We start from the raw sequence: 21,232 nt of genomic DNA on the forward strand, positions 1-21,232 counted from the left end.
CCGGTGTGAACAGAGTTCACTAAATTCTAGGACCTTCAAAACTACAAAATTTCATATCCAGCAGAAAATTAGTAAAATTGTTCAAAGGAATAAGGATTACTAAAAATAAAATTCAAAATTAACTGTCATTCCGGTACGTGAATTAAAAAACATATTCCAGGTTATAAATAAATAAAAAAATAGGTGATTTCGCGATTTATACTGAAACGATAAGTTTTATCATAAAATCATTTAGGTGTGAAGTGATTTAAGAAACGTGTGCATATTATAAGGATGGGATGAGTTTATAAATCGTTATATCTTAGAAAATGGTAGGAAGCTACATCTTAGGAAAATAATGTATTGATTCTTTAGTATAGATAATTTTATGATCTACAATTTGGGTAAAAGTGGTTATATGATAAAACTTACCGTTTCGGTAAAAATCACGAAAAACCTATATCTGTTGACTTTTAGGAAAAAATTTTTTCGTAGTAACAGAAGGTCGGGAAATTTTAATATATTTTTGAAGTGAAACTTCTTTAGGCGCGTTGAGAGTAAAATTTCAAGGTCGCATCATAACAATACCGTAACGTCATGGAGTAATTCAACGATTTTGGTATCTTATAATCTTGCCAAAGAAGTGGGCTATTTAGCACCGAAATAATTTTTCAAATCGGACCAGTAGTTCCCGAGATTAGCGCGTTCAAACAAAAAAACAAACTCTTCAGCTTTATTATATTAAGTATAGATTGTGTTTTTAATAATTTCACCAAATTTCGACTGGATGGGAATTTTGGTCGTGGTCGTCGTCGTCCTCGGTAGTGTGACCGAAACATTAGCAAAACGTCATAAGCTTATATCAATTAGTATCAATAGTGGATTCTATTCTCTAGCGTTTCTGCCACTTGTCTAGAGGCCCAGAGATTAAAGTTTTGTCACAACGCCCTTGTATGCTATTCTGTAAACTTAGACTTGTTAGTAATTTTCATAAATCTCAAAATGATTCAAGTAAAAATATATTATATTACGTTAATAAGTAAATAAATAATTCGAGTAAATGTCTGATAAGTTAATTATAATGGTGTTCGAATCACTCGAATTATTCCATGTAATAACCTTGTAATAACATAGATGTTTTGATTCGAATAAATCTGAAAATGATCTGACGTTCTGGCAATAAAAAGCTGTATTGCTTTTTAATAAAATATTTTGAGATTTATGTGAGAAAAATTGTCAGTCCTACATCTCCTCCAGGGGGGCCCCCTGACGATGGGGGGCCCTGGGCACTGGCCCCCTGTGCCCCTATGGTAAAGACGGCACTGACCTTGTAGAGAAAATTGAACCTCCCTTTATAAATGTGAAAAAACTTAAAGGGGATGAAATAAGCTGTAAGTCTTGGAACAACACTTGATCTTTTAGCCGTAGTATGAAAATTTTGGGTATTGTAAATGGTATGCGTTGATGGGTATAAATTCTATTTTTAGTGTATATGATATGACAAGGATAATTATTATTTGTGTAATGGTAAAAAATATAATATGTACATAACACGTATGTCTTTGGTAAGTGTTTATGGAGAGAAATTTTGGGTGTACTGTACATAAAATTCAACGTTTTATGTATAGCGTTTATAATGTTAAGAAGTATGTGATGAAGTAGTAGTAGAAATATGAAGTCACGGGAATATAAATGATGCTCTAATTTTTCTTTAATTTTAATTTTGTATAATTATATTATATTGTAACTTCCGTATGGGAACACATGTCCTGAAATAAAACAATTTTATTAATTTCTTTATATACAGGGTGACTGGTAAGACGTCAGACGCATTTTGACAGGAGCTTCTACTCATGAAACTGAACAACTTTTGTTCTACAACTTTGCTGAATTCGTAAAAAATAAATTGGACTTTGTAAGGAAACTTCGCTAATCAGCTGACCGATTTCCACCTGGTATAGGTCTTCTTATCCATCACTTTCGCACACTGGAAATAATCCTGCTATAAAACGTCATAACTCTCTCACCATGCGGCATCTTATGGTGATGCGAGTCGCGAGCTGCATGCAAGTGCCGCATCATAGCCGCAAGGCGGTCCCGTTCGCGGCGCAGCTGCAGCTCGAGCTGAGCGACCACCTGCATCTGCACGCGGGCTTGAGCTGCAGAGCGGTCGTCCAGCGTGTGGGCTGCTTCCAGATGCCTGGTGCAAATAAATCATTTATTTGCACAAATTGTAAAAGTGACCCATGATATAAATTTATAAAGAATAGAAAAAATTCGATCACGAGGCGGGACTCGAACCCGCATCCCCTCGTCATCCTAGTCATCCTACTCGTTTTCACGAGTGGCCGAGTTGGTCAGGCATCCGTCTCGGAATGGCGCGAAAGGATGCGGGTTCAAGTCCCGCCTCGTGATCGAATTTTTTCTATTCTTTATAAATTTATATTTTTAAAACATTTGAATGCCATAAAACCAAAAATATCAATGACCCATGATAGTAAAAATTTACAATAACAAAATGTTACGAAGATATCAGTGACAATTAAAATGTACAAATAATTATATGTTATGTAGTATGTATAGTAACAACTTGTTACTAACAAGCATTTTGACTTCAATTTAACTACCTATAAACTCTCCTAGAAGAGATGATTCGATAACGATACAATTTTTCTTTTTCAAAAAATTATAAAAAAATGTAATATAATATATTAATATTAATGATCACAAGACTAATTTAAATCTTCAAATTATGCAATCCGATATTACATAATAAATATGGAGATAAATGTGATTGTTTAACATTTTAATTTTTAATTTTATTACACTATAGGTGTCGACGATAATTTAGATATTATCTTAGTAAATATAAAAATAATTTTAAAAAAGCTTGAAAATATTGCTAATTTAGATATGATCTTAATAAATAGAAATAACTTACTTTAAAAAAGCTTGAAAATCTTCGGCCAGAGCATCACAGCCGGGCCATTTGCACACACCCCTTCCGTATAGAGGGTGCTCTTCTATTTCACTACCCCATAGCATTAAACCTAGGATAAAATAAATTTCAAATAGAATTGACGATAAAACTAAATGCTGACAAAATTTTAAGTAAAGTAGCCTATTGTTGTCAAATAATTAGTTTTGTTCAGGGAAAGTTCGATATTGAAATTAACCTTCGTAAATTAAAACGTCAGAAACTTAAATTCCTCTTTCTAGTTAACCGACTTCAAAAAAAAGGAGGAGGTTATCAATTCGACCGGTATGTTTTTTTTTTATGTACCTATGTACACAGATTACTCCGAGGTTTCTGAACCGATTTACGTGATTCTTTTTTTGTTCGATGCGGGATGGTGTCGAATTGGTCCCATAAAAATTATATTTGGATGGGCCAAGTAGTTTTTATTTTATGAGCATTTTTGTCAAGTGCAAGTTTGAAGTCGGTTGTTTTTAACGCAGTTATCACTTGTTTACTTGATATTATTTATGTCAATTTTACTCCAATCCGAGTACTATAATATCAAGTTAATGCCAGTCGCAGTAAAATTATATCAAGTTAACTAAGTTATAATATCCAGAATAGTTAAAATAAAATTCTATTTAATTCACCCAAATCTCAATAAGAATTAAGACTATTCCATTTAAAATCCACATATTTCTACCACTCACCAGGCGGCGCGTTTGGTGGTACAGAAAGTGGTGCATGCATCAAGTACTGACGCTGCACAGCCTGCAGCTGCTGCACGAGCTGCTGCTGCTGGGCTCCCAGCTGCTGCTGGAGAGACCCTGGAGATAAAGAAACATGAAATAAGGGCAAATAGGTATAGATGTTTGAGGAAAGGGGTGTATAAGGGAAATATTAGGAAGGACACAAAAATATCATCATGTGACAAATGTAAGAGATTTTTATAATAATAATGAAGTATTTTTATGTAGATAAGTAGTTTGTTGATTTGATGATTTGATGTCTGTAACAGTGGTCTAATTAATGCATAAGAAATCCAGAATTAGGTCAAAACAGAAGGTAAGATGCAAACAAGTTCAAACGGCTACCAAGATACTAGGCATATCATATTTATAAATGAAATTAACAATTAATTAAACAATTCAATTAGACTAAATAACTAAATTTATATTACTTGAAATTATTGAATCAGTTATAAGTTTTAGAATAAATATTGATGCCAGTCTTACCTGGTGAACTGTCTGGAGGCTGGAGGTGGGATTGTGAGAGCAAATTCAGATTTATCTGGTCCTGCAACCGAGATTGCTCTAAGCGCTTGGCTGCCTCGGATGACATGTGCTAGAGAAATTAAATAAATATTTGTTGATATAGAAATAAAAAAATCAACTCTTTCATGTTTGAGATGCAATGGACACTCAAGATTTTTTTAAAGAAATTGGCTAAATAAAATAAGGCATTTGCCATAATTTAATAGTTCTAAACGAGTTCTCATAATAAATTGAGAAAGGGAGAAGAAGAATAAAAGAAGAAGAGTAAAAGAAACTAAACCTAATTATTATTTCATAGATGGACATTGGACTTACTTACTTTGATTTGAAACTAAAGATACATTTATATCATATCATAAAGAGTACTTCCAACTTCACACGAAGTACAACATGTGGACCTTTTTCTTGAACCTCACCTGTTTCTGCATATGATGCTGGTGGAACAGCCGCTGCTTCATCAGCGCCTGCAGCTGCGAGTGCTGGTCGAGCAGCTGCATCGCCAGCAGGTCTGGGGCCACCAGGGGCAGAGGGGAGCGGGGCGCGGTGCCGCTGCCGGCAGGGGACGCGGGCGCGGGGCTCGATTGTGTGGAGCCGCCGGTTGGGGATGTGGGGGCGGAGGCCTGATTATGGTATATTATGCTTTGTATGAAAATGTGATTTTGAGATTTGGTTTTTATGGAATTGTGGTGAAATGGTAAATAGAGGTTTAACTTATATTTTGTTATGTGGGGATACTCGATTGTCTTGCTTCAATGATTAGGTTTTGTCCAAAAGATAAATTGGGCTGTTACATTTGTAAATCTAGTGAGTGACCAACTAATTTATTTATTTATAACGCTTTTCGGCTTTGCCCGTTACGGTTCAAGTGAACCTAGCTGTGACTGACTCGAAAAAATGTAAATTTTAATGAAATTTTCCGTAGTAAAAATGAAAAAAAAATACTCTTGTTTATATTATGTAGCTTATCAGTGCATTATATTATTAAATATATGGAAAAAACGCATTATCTCATGTCTTCATTTAAAAGGCGAAATTTAATAAAAAGCCTACGCTTTTAATTAAACAGCTGATTAACTTTCGCTGACCTGAATAGGCAGCTTTACCCTGACCAATGACCATAATATCATCTTTTATTTTTCAAGTATCGCCGATTATAAACCTAAACCCTGATCAATTACTAGCTTTTAAATACGCTAGTGACTAGTACAACAAAAAACTTATAAGCTAAAACTCACCCTAGCCAATGAAAGCGGCTCATTTTCCCGTGGCGGCGAGCGGCGGGGGGGCGAGCTGCGCCGGCGACGCCGCGCCGCGTCGCCCCACCTCCCGGACTCGTCTCTGTTGAGTGTAAGGTTTTTGGTGATAGGTTACTATTGGGTTACCCTACATTTGAGTCATCATCATCTGCCCTATGTTCCCACTGCTGTGACACGGGCCTCCTATGAGGGTATAGGCCATAATCCACCTGACATATGTCGACGAACAGTACATTTGGAAAAGCACATAGAAGCACATTTAGCATCGATCTATACGTAAAATCTTCGCAAATTATTATGAAAATATATAGATTATAAAAAAAGTTGAGTGAAATCTCAAAAAACTTAACAATATCTACATAGTTCAAACAGTATATCAAAACGAAAAATTCTACTATGTGCGAATATAAATAACAAGTGAAAAATCTCTACCTCCACCACCAGATTGAGAAAGCCACCGTTTAGAATTTGGTAATAACTTTAAATACCATAAAACCGATATTTAAACTTTAAACTGATTTCCACAGCATAAATAACGGCATTCTGTCATGACCGATTTGAGTCATGTACACACCTATTTGCACACGTCTGATGATTTCACCAAAGCAAAGTAAATAACTAATAAGATTATGCTAGAAAACTGAACGAATTCTTGGTTTACGCGTCATTCTTTTAAATAATTAAACATATTTTTTAATAAATAAAACATTAATTTGATTTTTTTTAGTAAATACTAGGTTTCCGCCCACAACTTCGCCCGCGCAGTCAAGGAAAAACCCGCATTGTTTCCTTTCCCGTGGGATTTCCGGGATTGCGTCATTTTCCCGGGATAAAAAGTAGCCTATGTCCTTTCACGGGTATCAAAATATCTCCATACCAAATTTCATGAAAATTGGTTCAGTAGTTTAGGCGTGATTGAGTAACAGACAGACAGACAGATGTTACTTTCGCATTTATAATATTAGCATTTGATTTTTTTTTCTTAGTAAATATAGCGATGATTTAAAAATATGGTAACCCAAATGTGCTCTGGAAAAGTTGCCAGGGTCTTTTAAAGCTTTTGTGTAGGTCCTATTTTCTATTCCTGGGTTTATTTATAATTGTTTTATTTAAGAAATTAATGTTACCTGTCCAAACAGCGGTCCAGCTCGAAGGAGTTGAGTGGCGGCGGCTTCGCAGCACCACCCGGACTTGAGTTTAGAGCTGGCTCCGGACCCTGATGATGAAAAAAAGACTAGTTGTATATTGATGTATTTTATTTCATCTTTTACGCTTTATTGTAAATAGAGTGTCCCGTGTTCTCTTGTGGGGTAAGGTAAGGAATTACGCATAGGTACATCTGTTTCACTGATCGATTTTCTTTAGGGACAACTGTCTTATCTCTCTGCAGTGATCTCTGCCAGGCAACTACGGGGAGTAAGGTAAAATGCAAAATATGTATATAGTACGATAATTAAGTATTATATACTTAATAGTTAATACATTCGGTGTAATACAAGGTAATCTGTAGAATTAATAAATAATAAAAAATAAAAATAAAAATCATTTATTGAACAATTTGTGGGTTAGGTACAAACGTGTAACATTTGGACCCCAAACAAGGACAGCCTGTATTTTGGGGTCCACAACAAAATTATTAGACAAGTTAAGGTTATTATCTTTTACAGTCCTTTTGACATATTATTAAATATGATGATGCTAATAATGGTGGTGGTGATGATGATGTCCTAGCCAGTTTAAAGTATTATTCTCCTTGTTTTTGGATTGGTTTAAATCACTAGCTATGCCGCACGCATTAAATTTCGTCAAAAGCAATGTACCTACCTATAGTGCCACTAATCAAAATCCGTTCAGTAGTTTCCGTGTGAAAGAGTATCAAACATACAGATATACATCCTTAAATTTGTAAAATTGTTCGCGTTTATAAAATTAGAACGATTTAATTTATTTTTTTATCTATTGTACATATAAATGGATATTAGTCACATAAAAGTGTTTAATTATTTTTAAATAACGATGCCGTTAATTAGAATTCTCTTGTCTTATTTTGTATTTATTTCATTAATTAACAACATTCTGCTGTAAAAGTTTATTATTATTGAGTACCTACCTACGTAATTATTTTGACGTTTTAACCGGAGCGGTTTTAAAATCTCATCATCTAAAATTATCTGAACATACTTATTTCATAATTATTCAGACAAGCTTTAACAATGTGGCTAAATAAATTATTTGCTTATCGTAAAAATTTTAATGCGTTGCTTCACAAGACAATTTATTTGAAACTAGCTGGGCCCCACGGTTTCACCCGCGTGGCTCCGCTCCTGTTGGTCTAAGCGTGATGATATAATATAGCCTACGTATAGCCTTCCTCGATAAATAGGCTGTCTAAAACCGACATAATTTTTCAAATCGGACCAGTAGTTCCTGAGATTAGCGCGTTCAAACAAACAAACTATCCAGCTTTATAATATTAGTGTAGACTTGTATACGTAGTATATTATTATTAGTCTGTGGTATAGACTATAGATAAACCCAACGTATGGATTGAAATATTTAACGAATAAAAATCAACTTCTTCTTAACTAAGGATACCTGTGTTTATATATTTATATTTATTATGTTTTTATAGTCAACAAATATGATTTATGGAACAGGGATTTGTGAAAAATATATTATAATATGTAATCAATTTTATTTATAAATTTGTATTTCACTGCAATTTGTACTTGTCAAAATAACATTTTTAATTTTTATATTAATACAATTTTCCTTATAATGTTTGAAGAAAAAAAATCTTAATTGAGAATTAACTCTTTATTCTTAGTTTAAATATGTTCAAATTAAAATAATTCGAATTAAAAAAGCCTTTTCTATTTCTTTTCGATTCGATTAAAACATCCTCCATCCATCTTAGAATATCACATAGATATCTATAGCTTATCCTACTAATATTATAAATGCGAAAGTTTTTGAGGATGTGTGTGTGTTTACTGTTTGTTACTCTTTCACGCAAATTCTACTGAACCGATTACAATGAAATTTTGCACACATAAATAACTTGGATTTACACATAAGATAGGTTTTATCCCGGAAATCCCACGGGAGCGGGAACTATACGGGTTTTCCTTTGATAACGCGGGCGAAGCCGCGGGCGGAAATCTAGTATTTCATAAGTAGAAATAGCTTTGCCCCAGCACATTGCCCCTAATAATAGATCCTTGATAAAATAACGGGCTATCTACACTAAAAGATTTTTTCAAATCGGACCCGTAGTTACTGATATTAGCGTATTAAACCAATCAACTCTTCAGCTACCTATAGAAGAATAGGTTACATACAGAAGTGTAGTTATTTCCAGAAAATAATATTAATTATGCTGAAATTAAAGTACAAAATTAAAACCGTGTACACACAATTCTACAAACGTTAAAAAACAATAATTTTGTCTTTCAAATAACTATGTTGATATAACGCATTGCCTATATAATTTGTTGTCACAGACAGTAAACATGAATATTTTATTGTATTTAACTTATTTTATTACAAAACAAACACTACATATTTACTTCTGCTCGATTTATAAAAATTTAAGTCTAACACAGACAGACTAATAAATTCTCTTCAAGGTTTTATGAGCTATTTAAATTTATTTTTTATTTATTAGTAATTTATAGCTAGAGAGCTAGCGCAAAGCTACCTGTATGTATTTGACCAGACCTGGATTTTTGTGTGTTGATTCCCCTATACCTACTATACATGAGATGAGGAGTCACTAAGCCCAGAGTGGTGGACGGGGCGGGCGCTCAGGTAAGACAGGTGGAAATTTTTGGCGAACTTTGAAACCATTTGACCACGTCTGCCATTTTGATATATGAAAATAGATTATTATTATTATCGGAAAATAATAATGGCAGACCATTATCACGCGGATAACATTCTGGCAGACACTTATGAAAGTGCTGAAAAAAATACAATTTTGAAAGTAATTGACCAGATCTGCCATTCATATATTTTATTTATTAGGGTCTTAAAAACTTATTTTCGAAACGGCAGACATTTTCATTGCGTACAGACTTCAGCAGACAACAAAACTTATAGCTACTGCATGGTCAGATCTATGCATGTACTATCTGTGTAGCTATCTTTTTTCTCTATATATCACTATTATTCTCACTCTAGAGTCTAGCCTATAGTATTTTTATTTTATATAGTTACTAGCATTCAAATAGTCTAGGGTTTATATCTGAGAGGGCTCTTTTCGTGTCCCTCTCAAACGGTTATTGCCAGATGTTTTCAGCATCACTTTCATGCAAAAGTGAAAATTACTACGCTATAATAGCCTAAAAAATCTTAATAATAATACGGAATAATAAAATTTATAAATTTGAAGTATTTCCTAGTTTAGGCAATGCCTTTGATGTCGCACGAGCCGCCGCGCCGCCAGTGTAGGTACTTCTGCTGCTACATGAAAATATGCTAGGGTTGCAACAAATGGGAAATAAAACAATTGTGATTATTATTATTATGATGTAATCATTTATTCATATTATGTATATTCAAAACAATTGCGATTATTAAATCTGATGTAATTATTTTTTCATAAATGTATAATTACATAATATATTGCACTGTGAAATATTTACGTATCCCTTTATTTTTGATGTTCTTAATTGTCTTTTATAAAATTTAAGTGATGCATTCGCATTGGGATCAACAATCTGATAAGAAAAGAATGAGGACATATATATATATACATAGCTTTGATTCCAATTCTACAGATACAAAATATACAATCTATCTAAAACGATACAACGGACCACTCCCCGACTGAGCGTTCACAATTTATGTTTCCTGCGTTTACTCGTCAAAATAACGAAACAACGTAATTATTGTACAGTAGTTGAGCGTGAAAGTCAAAAAACAAATGAAAAGTGTTTTCCATGATATGATTATTTATTTTTACGCGATTAAGAATAATTTCAACAATAAAACTTAGTAGCCGAGAATTTAGAGAAGAATTAAAGAAAATACCTGCCTGATCATTTTATCAAACTCTAAAAGAATTATGGTTATTTCGCATCACTCGGTTTATTAGTTTGGTAATAATTATCAAAGGTACAACCTTAGCCATTAAGGGTAGGTATAGAATATACGGTAGGCAACACAATATCGACTTTGTGCGGGTACATATTATGGTTCATTTCTTCTTGCTGTGAAGCGTAATTATTATTATTAAGATTTTTTATAGCGTATCAATTTTTAACTTTTGCATGAAAGTGATACTGAAAACATCTAGCAATAACCGTTTGAGTGGGACACGAAAAGAGCCCTCTCAGATATAAACCCTAGACTATTTGAATGCTAGTAACTATATAAAATAAAAATACTATAGGCTAGACTCTAGAGTGAGAATAATAGTGATATATAGAGAAAAAAGATAGCTACACAGATAGTACATGCATAGATCTGACCATGCAGTAGCTATAAGTTTTGTTGTCTGCTGAAGTCTGTACGCAATGAAAATGTCTGCCGTTTCGAAAATAAGTTTTTAAGACCCTATTGCCATTCATATATTTTATAAAATATATGAATGGCAGATCTGGTCAATTACTTTCAAAATTGTATTTTTTTCAGCACTTTCATAAGTGTCTGCCAGAATGTTATCCGCGTGATAATGGTCTGCCATTGTTATTTTCCGATAATAATAATAATCTATTTTCATATATCAAAATGGCAGACGTGGTCAAATGGTTTCAAAGTTCGCCAAAAATTTCCAACTGTCTAACCTGAGGGCCTGCCCCGTCCACCACTCTGGGCTTAGTGACTCCTCATCTCATGTATAGTAGGTATAGGGGAATCAACACACAAAAATCCAGGTCTGGTCAAATACATACAGGTAGCTTTGCGCTAGCTCTCTAGCTATTATATAAGAATAAAGATATTTTAATGATTGTAATATTTATGTGTTTACACTTTATTATTTTTAATATGATTTTTTTTTCCATCATGAAATGTTTTCCAACATAACATTGTAATTTATATAAAAAATGCTCTTTTAAAGAATTGTTCCTGTTGTTATTATATAAAAATTAAAAGTAGCATAATAATATGGTAAAAAAAGGCCCAGAGTGAAAACGTCTTATCAAAAGCTTTTCGAAAAATCATTCAATTAACAGGAATAAAATCAATATCGATATAAGCGTTTTTTATGAAGCAAATACGCGTCAAAATTTACTAGTTTTCTTGAAATTGGCTAAAACGTGATCAAAGATTAAATTCAAACATGCTAACTCTATCTCTGTCTCAAATTTAATATGTGAAATGTGAATAGGTAAGTGATTTAAGGAAAAGTGTGGGTCATATGCGAAATATGACTCGTTAGAGTTTCAGGTATGAATATGTTGACTTCGTGTTTTAAATTGCAGACCCGTAAGACAAAAAAAATAAAGACATAGAATCGTATAATGATGATTTTGAAATTTGAGACTTTTTGATTTTGATTTCTTCGAAATATGATAATTATTAGGTAACATATATTTTTTTAATGGGCTAGAATAAATATCTTTTCTTAAAAAACTGCTCAAATAACTTCAATTTGGTGTTGTCAGCCTCTTAAATACTGCAGTCCACAATCAGTGTATAACCGACCTAAAATGTTATTACAACATGTACCTATGTGTATATATGTGTTTATAAGTAACAAACATGTTTGAACTATGAGCTCACCCAATGCTTAAGAGGCATGTTTTGAAGGAACTATATAAACATCTAGCAAGTGTTCAATGTAAACTATGTCACAGTACTATTTTTATAAACATCCCTATTATTGATAAAAACAATCTATGATAGATTAATATGACTAAATAGCTGCATTGTAATAAAGGTTACAATGCAGTTGATGGGATAATAATCGTTCCTGTTATGTTTTAAATTATTTGCTTAAAAAACTAGCTTATTCTAAGTCGATCTTGTCACTACCTACGTAGCATAAAACAAAGTCACTTTCTCTGTCCCTATATCCTTGTCTCTATGTATGCTATCTAAAACTATGAAACCGATTTTGATGCGGTTTTTTTAAATAGATAGAGTGATTCTCGAGGAAGGTTTTAGTATATATTTTATTAGGTTTTAGACGAAGCGGGGGAAGTCGCGGGCGGAAAGCTAGTTTCAATATAAAAAAGTGACTCGAATGTATTCAAGCACTTACGTAATATTTTCATAAAATACAAACGTCACTTAAAAATAATATAGTTAGATGCAAGTGGACTCATTATGTATTTAATTCTCATGACTATTATAAAAAAAACACAATACATATCTAGCTTTTTCATGCAAACATTTACACATAGTTACGATTTTTGTTGTTGTTTTTTAAAGCCTTACTTCTTACTTACTTCAACATATGAGTTATTAAAAGGGGTTTTTTCTATTGTTTTTGATGAAATACATACTACGTATTAGAAAAGGGAACAAAAGAAATATACCAGTAGATCCAAACAACGAATATATAGCCCTTTATTTATTTCATTAAAGTAGAGATACAATTTTTCCAATGCAAGCTGAGTATACTTATAAAGCTCTTCTTTTGTCATGAAATCAATGAATAATGAAATAATGAAGGCTTCTAGTCATTTCAGTTTTATATCTCAATCCAAATTGTCAATATAATATGAATTATCAACAGGAAAAACGACTAAAATCAAGATCCATAATGTTATTTTTATGGGAAGAAAGTCAGAAATAAAAGAACGTGCTTGCGAGCGTGGGCTCACTTCTGACATTCACTTCTGACATGTGGATGTCAGAAGTGAAACTTCTTCATCACCTTACTCTATGACGTGACGGTATTGCTATGACGCGACCCTCAATTTTGCGAATTTTACCCTCAATTCACTCCAAAAAATTTAAATACTTGGTCTGTAGGTGTTGCCTTTACTTAAAAAACATGTTCAAAATAACTGTTAATTAAGGGTTGGCTTCTACTAACTTAAACCTTACTTCCGGCTTCAATCATGATTTTAAACTAAATAAACATTATTATTTATCTAAATAGGCACGTTTACAAATAACAGTCGATACGTGATACAGTAAACATATGTGATACGATGATCAACATATTATATAATCCAGCTTATTTCGCGGAAGTAAATATTATGTTTATTGCACAAATAATTTTAATTTTAATCAATTTGTCTGTGAAGGTCAAAGACATGCAATCGATATGATTGATTGCTTGTTTTAAATCAAGATATAAGTCATTAAAAAAAAAAGATTAACTACATATTTATTCATATAGTACATACTAGCTTTCCACCCGTAGCTTCACCCGCGCAGTCAAAGAAAAACCCGCATAGTTCCCGTGGGAATTCCGGGATAAAACCTATCCTATTTCCCGGTGTAAAAAGTAGCATATGTCCTTTCTCGGGTACCAAAATATCTCTATACCAAATTTCATGCAAATTGGTTCAGTAGTTAAGGCGTGATTGAGTAACAGACAGACAGACAGAGTTACTTTCGCATTTATAATATTAGTATAGATTTTGTTTATTGTTTGAGCTTCTATTGTATCTAATTTAACTAATTTCTAAGGCATTCCTAGGTCTAGATAGCTAGGCTACTAGTTTTTATTCTGTGGCCTAGACTTATCAAAGCTCCGCAGTTTTATCTGCAATGCTCCGTTCCTATTGGTCTTAGCGTGATGATATACCCTACCAGTCTTCCCCAATCAATGGGCTATCTAACACTAAAATAATTTTTCGGACAAGCAGTTTCTGAGATTAGCGCGTTCAAGCAAACAAACACTCCAAGTTTATAATATTACAAATACTATATTCAGTTAGAGAGCAGAAAAATCACTCCTTTTTTGATGAATTTCAATTTTTAACGATTATAATAAACTTCAAATCGTTCTGTTTAATACATCTACCTAAGATATATTTTTTATTATTTCTCAATAATGTAAACTTTACTAAATAACCAACGCGTCATACATGACTAATGTTTAGTTATCGGATTACATTGTTTTGTTTTTTACAAAAAACACAAGTGCGGTTTGTTGAACGGCGATGTTTCGTAAACATGCCATGTTTGTAAAGTACATACATACACTTATATTAAAACAATTGGAACTTGAGTATCAAATTGCTTGAATAAAATTTTAATTATAAGTCTTAAATTTGGGATAAATATGTACACTAGCAAACCGGGCGAACTCCGTTTCGCCACCAGAGAGACACCTTTTCTTTGCTATAAACCTCACGGAGCCCGAGACCTTTCCAACGAATGCAAAACCGTGGAAATCGGTTCGTGCATTCTGGAGTTATAGCGTCAGGATGGAAAACCCGACTTATTTTTATAGATAGTAAGTAGTTTTTCGCCCGCGTAATCAAAGGAAAACCCGCATAGTTCCCGTTCCCGTAGGATTTTCGGGGCTAGGTACCTATAATGAATGAAAAATTCTTTCTTTTTTTCAAATAGGGTAATAGTTACCAACTAATCAGAACTTATTCAACAAGCTACGAATACCTTGGTACGAATCCAAAAAACGAGGCTAGTTTTTAAGAATATTAATTATGATTTTGGTATTCTAGTTTTATAGCATTCGAATGCTTTATAAGTGAATTTTTTAAAGGATAGAAAACATTCGATCCCCAGGCGGGATTCGAACCCACGTCTTTCACCCGAAAGGTGTTTAGGCGAAAGTCGAATCGATTTTTTTGTGTTCTTTAAATATTTCCCATTCTTAAGATATTGAAATTAGAAAAGGTTTCTATGATTGTGGATGTCTTATAACTTGTTACTTCTAAATTGTTGAAAAACGCTGAAAACAAATACACACTTAAATTGTGCGATTTAAAATATTAACGTAGGTAAATACTTTAACGAGATTTCAGCGTTAAGCACTAATTAGTAAATACTTCTCCTTTGAAGCTAATATTAATATAGAAACCTACAAAATACGAAAAATATTATAATGTACCAACGCGTAAAGGGGTATTACCTAGTTAAAAAAAAAGTGTGCGTGTACTAGTGTACACACGTAAGAAGTGAAACTTCTTTATGAGTTTATTTTTCAAAAAATAATTTACTATGTGCAACTTTACAGAAATACGTCGAATCACGCGTGGTAGGGATAAGAAAAAGATGGCGCGTAACGGAAAAATGTCACGCGTAACAAAGAAATGTTACACTAAACTTTTTTCCAGCCCCGATAAAGAAGTTTCACTTCAAAAAATCACTTACCTGTCTTACTGCGTACAACATAGTAGGTAAATTCTTCTCTCTTGATATAATTGTATCGATTTCCCGAGATTTATTCACTTATTTTTAATTAATTTCTCTAGCAAATGATATATAGAGCTAATATATCAGTCATAGTCTTAACGATTTGTATATTGTTATGTATTCACACATTATTCCACTAAACCATTATTGATAAGATTATAATGTTTCAGTGAGCTGCAAGTTCGTTGTTTTTGTCAGTGTTCAAGTTTGATTTTTGCGAGCGTGAGTGATGTTTTCTTCAAAAAGAAATCCGATAACGATTATTTTAAATTTTTTCTCATTTATTTTTCGGTTTTATCGTGTGACATTTAAGTAATTATCATGTTTAATCTGTTTTGTAATTTATTTATTTTGATAAACGTTGAGTAAACGAATCAATAAATTTTAAAAGATTTTTTGGATAAATAAATTTGAAAGCACCATTACCTATTTACATGACTTTAATGTTGTTTAAATAAATTTATTCGTTTTTGATATATAATTTTGCGTTCAATATGTGTGTAATGTATAAAAAGTGGTTTGAATTTCTCATACATAGTGATTTTCTATAGATACTATGAAATCTTAAAATGAACTTTTAAAGATTTATTTAGATTTAGATGATTTAGATTTATCTACTACATTAAATCAAATCATGTCGATATTATCAAATGAATAATCGAGTAACAATTATTAATTACTAGATTTCCGCTCGCGGCTTCGCCCGCGTTTGCAAAGGAAAACCCGCATAGTTCCCGTTCCCGTGGGATTTCCGGGATAAAAACTATCCTATGTGTTAATCCAAGTTACCCTCTATATGTGTGCTAAATTTCATTGTAATATGTTCAGTAGTTTTTACGTGAAAGAGTAACAAACATCCATACATCCATACAAACTTTCGCATTTATAATATTAGTAGGATGACTATCTATCTAATCATTGGTAGTTCAAAGCAGAACACAGTTAGATAATTACTAGACAAACACTTCTTAATAAACGATATTTATAAAAACAAAAAAAAAACTAATACTTTTGTATAAACAACCTATATAAAAGCTCACTAACTTAAACTTTTTCAATCAATGTCACTGCTTTTCTTTCTTAACGTGAAAAAGAAAGAGAAATACTTATAAAGGAATCAATAGTAAATTATTTTGATGGGTCAGTAAATATAAATTTATAAATAATGGTGGTGTAATGTATATCAATTTTTATCATAAAAAGTAGGACTAAAATTTTGAAAGGAAATATGCAAAATAATTTAATTTAGTATCTACTTTTTTTAAAATAAAAATGTATTTAAATAAGACGTACTGTTTATTTGATTTAAATCGAAGCAGATAATCATGGCAACACTATTTGCATCTACCATGAAAAATTATGAAACATTGAAAAAATAAGCCCACGTATAGGTTTCCTAAAACTTCGCGATTAAAAAACTTTCATCATACCACCCACAGCAAATCAATAATTTATAAAACAAATCATTTAAAAAGCATCGAAGGATAATTACTGAATTTCATTAAAAATGTTCGCAAACTTCGCAAGGAAGGCAGTCGCTGAACAGCGCCCCATTCTCCCCGACCAATCAGAGAAGCCCGCTGAAAAGTACCACGCCTACCCGCTTTTAAGAGACCTCTATAGAACCTTAATAAAGATTTATATTACACTCCAGTATGTACAGAGCTTTAAGTTTTTCCTCCGCTAATTAAACGTATGAACGTTTTATTTTTACGTTTTAACGAATTCAGGTTTACGGTTTTCCTTTTCCAGCTTTTCCTTTTAAAGATATTTTCAGTGCGTAATCTGGCTTAGTATGGCTTACAAATCGTATATGAAAGACGATTCTGTGATTTATAGGGTTATTAATCCAATTATTTTCGAATTAAGTACTTTATTAATAAAATATAAACGCCTGAAAAAAACCTATTTATAGGTATGGGCAATAATTGTCTCGGTAATCAACAATCTACAAATTTTGAATTGTTTTACATTATATTTCCAATTTGATTAAGATATTGACTTGAGGAATTTTAAAAATAAAGTTATAAAAACTAACAGGAAAACAAATAAGATATTTATCTCGTTCAGAAAAAAAACAAACAATACCTACTAATACATAAGTTGTAACAGAGTTATTACGTAAATTGTATAAGAAACATTTGGCTTTTTTTTAATGAGCATAACACAAAATCTATACTTAATATTATGTATAAAGCTGAAGAGTTTGTTTGTTTGTATGAACGCGCTTATCTCAGGAACGACTGGTCCAATTTAAAAAATTCTTTCGGTGTTAGATAGACCATTTATCGGGGAAGGCTATACAATGTATATTATCACGCTAAAACCAACAGGAGCGGAGCCACGTGAGTGAAACCGCGGGCCGCAGCTAGTTGTTGATAAAAATACACTTGCACAAATTAAAGAATATAAATTTCTAAATGCAAAAATCATAGCAAGAATTTTTATTGAGTAAATTAAAACATTAATAAGCAAAACCCATAATGATAAGATTTGAGAGATTTTATCTGAAATTTGATGTTCCGTGGATGTTGCATATCAAAAAATCTCTATGTACCAAAATCTATTTCACGCCTCAAAATGAGTCGAGTTTATATTCTAGGAGGTAGCAACGTTGACAAGTGAGCATTTTAGTATAGTTGGTTCTTTGATATGCTGTTCCTCTTGCTATTTCGGTTACAGTCCGGGCTGTCTGGCAGGCCGCAGTGGTTGCGTTTATTAGTGCGCATCTTATCTGCACAGGAAAATATCCTTAATTTAAAGTCATTTTTTAACGCGTAATTTTTAATCGTTTGCCTTTAGATAGATCCATTAGACATACATTTTTTATTGCAAGACGTGTTTTTCGTTGTTAAATAGGTGCCAGACGCAATTTTTATTTCAAAATAATTAAAATATCATCGAAATAAGTGAAATTCCATCAACATGAGTCCCAGTGAAGGATAAGTAATCACTGTGGTACTTATACTATATATAATATTCATTTTACTATTTACAGTTTTTTTGCAACAATCTACCATATCGCCTCCTTTTTCTCAACGAACCTCAAATAGGACGTTAATGTAAACTTGATAAAAACCAAATATCATCAAGAAATTAAAGACTTTTTAACGGATTTTAAACGCGATTTCTTCATTGTATTATTTTCCCAAGTCTTTAATTTCAAAATGTATAATACTCGCGTAAAATCAAACACTAGAAAATACAAATATCATCAAATTCATATTTATACCCAAAAGTGTAATAAATATGAAACCATCTATTAAAAATATTAGTTTACTAATTATTCAATATAAGTATTAAAAAAGGATAATATAATATAAATAATAAAGTTATTACTTACCTTTTAAGCGGACTCATGTTGATGTAATTTCACTTATTTCGATGACATTTTAGTTATTTTGAAATAAAAATTGCGTATGGCACCTATTTTACAACGAAAAAAACGTCTTGCAATAAAAAAATTATGTCTGATGGATCTATCTAAAGGCAAAAGATTAAAAATTACGCGTTAAAAAATGACTTTAAATTAGGGATATTTTCCTGTGCAGATAAGATGCGCACTAATAAACGCAACCACTGCGGCCAGCCAGACAACCCGGACTCTAACCGAAATAGCAAGAGAAACTGTATATCAAAAACCCAACTATACTAAAATGACTTTTTTTTAAACGTTGCTAGCTCCCGTACCATTAAATTGTCACTGATTTACGAAATAAACATATTATTATTTATATTACTAGCTGTGCCCCGCGGTTTTACCCGCATTGCTCAGCAGCATTAGTTTTAGCGTGATGGTATATAGATATGCCTATGGGCTATGAGGCTTTCTTGATAAATGGGCTATCTAACACTGAAATTGGATTGGATTGGAAGCGTATTTCCTGAGATTAGCGCGTACAACCAAACTAACTTTTCAGCGTTATAATATCAGTAGATACCTATTGATATAAAGAAAACAGACTATAATCGGATATTTAACTAATACCCCTTTTTTATCAAAGGATTTACAGATCATATTTATATTCCTGCAATAATTATAATAACGTAAATATGTGAAAATATTTCGATGTAATTTTCTTTGTGAATGAAGAATCTATGTGCTTAAAGCCCTAAATGGATGGATGTTTGTTACTCTTTCAATCAAGAACAGTTGATCAGATCTGTATCAAATTTGAAAAATTATTATAGTCTGTTTTTATCAGAGAAGGCAAGTGAAGCCGCAGGCTACAGCGTAGTAATTATTTTGTAATAATAATAAGATATGCTACAGCTTTCAATATTACCTATACATAGCCTAATAAGTAATAACCATCCATGTAGGAATGCCTGCATTTAAATTAATTTTAAAACACATAGAGCCGATTTTTCAATCCTTGGTTAAAATTTATCCGTCCAATAAAGTATAACACGAACATATTAAAATGTAACCTGTAAACTGTCAAATACGGACAATTAGGTACAATACGTTTTTGAAATTTCGAAGAATAAGTTTTAGACAAGGATTGAAAAATCAGCCCTAAATGGCATTTTTGACAAGGCTACATTTTATGGAAACCAAATTGACTAGAACAACATTTTTTAAACTCTAAATCATAAAATATGTATCAAGAGATACACAAAAGTGTATCTATAAATATTAAGAATCTTGTACCATATCGAAGAAACACCATTTATTTACTTAATCTATACATAATAATAATAATATAATAAATCTGTAGAAGGGTCAATTCTGTACATTGAAAATATTGAAAAAATAAATAGCAGGGGGTGTTACTGGATCGATACAAAACCCAAATATGTGATTAAAAAAATTTTTGTCTGTCTGTCTGTCTGTATGTTCAGGCATCACGTGAAAACTAACGGTTCGATTTCGATGAAACTTGATATAATTATACCTTATTATCCTGGAATTTAAATCTTCATTTTTCCGCGCGGACGGAGTCGCGGGCGGCTAGTTTGTAATTAAAATCTGATTGTCATCAAACGAATAATATCTCACAGCGCCGTTATCTCGATCTTGTATTTTATGACCTAAATGAAAATAACAAGTATTTTTAGTTTTAAGTTTTTACATTCTTCACAAAGCATGACCTAATTTTGGACTGATTTTAAATCATACTTATGCACTAATTGAACGAACTTTTAGTTTTAAACTAATTGGTTACGTCTTCATAATTTTATAACTTGAGTTTTATGAATACAAGTTTAATAAAAATAAATAAAAAATTGTAGGAAAATCTTGGATTAAATGCATGTTTATTCACTGAAACTGTATACATTTTATTTTTAATTAATATCCATTCTCTGTTCCCTTCCTTTGATTTATTTTCAACATCATAGTATTGCATCCTCTTTTTCTAAAATATCAAGATTTTTATTATTCAATTCGTTCATCACTTTACGCGTAAATTATACACATTTATAACATAACTAGTGGCCCGCCCCGGCTTCGCCCGTGGTACATATTTCGCAAT

The 21,232-nt window shown here is 32.2% G+C and overlaps 1 protein-coding gene across 1 annotated transcript in view; it reads right to left on the reverse strand.

The window, feature by feature from the left end:
* The window catches only part of LOC123703487 (forkhead box protein P1), a 70,812-nt gene that overhangs the window by 13,986 nt on the left and 35,594 nt on the right, over nt 1-21,232 (reverse strand). Inside the window, exons 4-10 of the mRNA XM_045651502.1 lie at nt 6,596-6,684; nt 5,448-5,550; nt 4,629-4,832; nt 4,174-4,282; nt 3,649-3,765; nt 2,921-3,029; nt 2,007-2,179 (exon numbers count right to left, since the gene is read on the reverse strand). Coding sequence (XP_045507458.1) covers nt 2,007-2,179; nt 2,921-3,029; nt 3,649-3,765; nt 4,174-4,282; nt 4,629-4,832; nt 5,448-5,550; nt 6,596-6,684 — 904 coding nt within the window. The remainder of the gene's footprint in view (nt 1-2,006; nt 2,180-2,920; nt 3,030-3,648; nt 3,766-4,173; nt 4,283-4,628; nt 4,833-5,447; nt 5,551-6,595; nt 6,685-21,232) is intronic.

The sequence above is a fragment of the Colias croceus genome, chromosome 26, assembly GCF_905220415.1.
Source record: "Colias croceus chromosome 26, ilColCroc2.1".
NCBI lineage: Eukaryota > Metazoa > Arthropoda > Insecta > Lepidoptera > Pieridae > Colias > Colias croceus.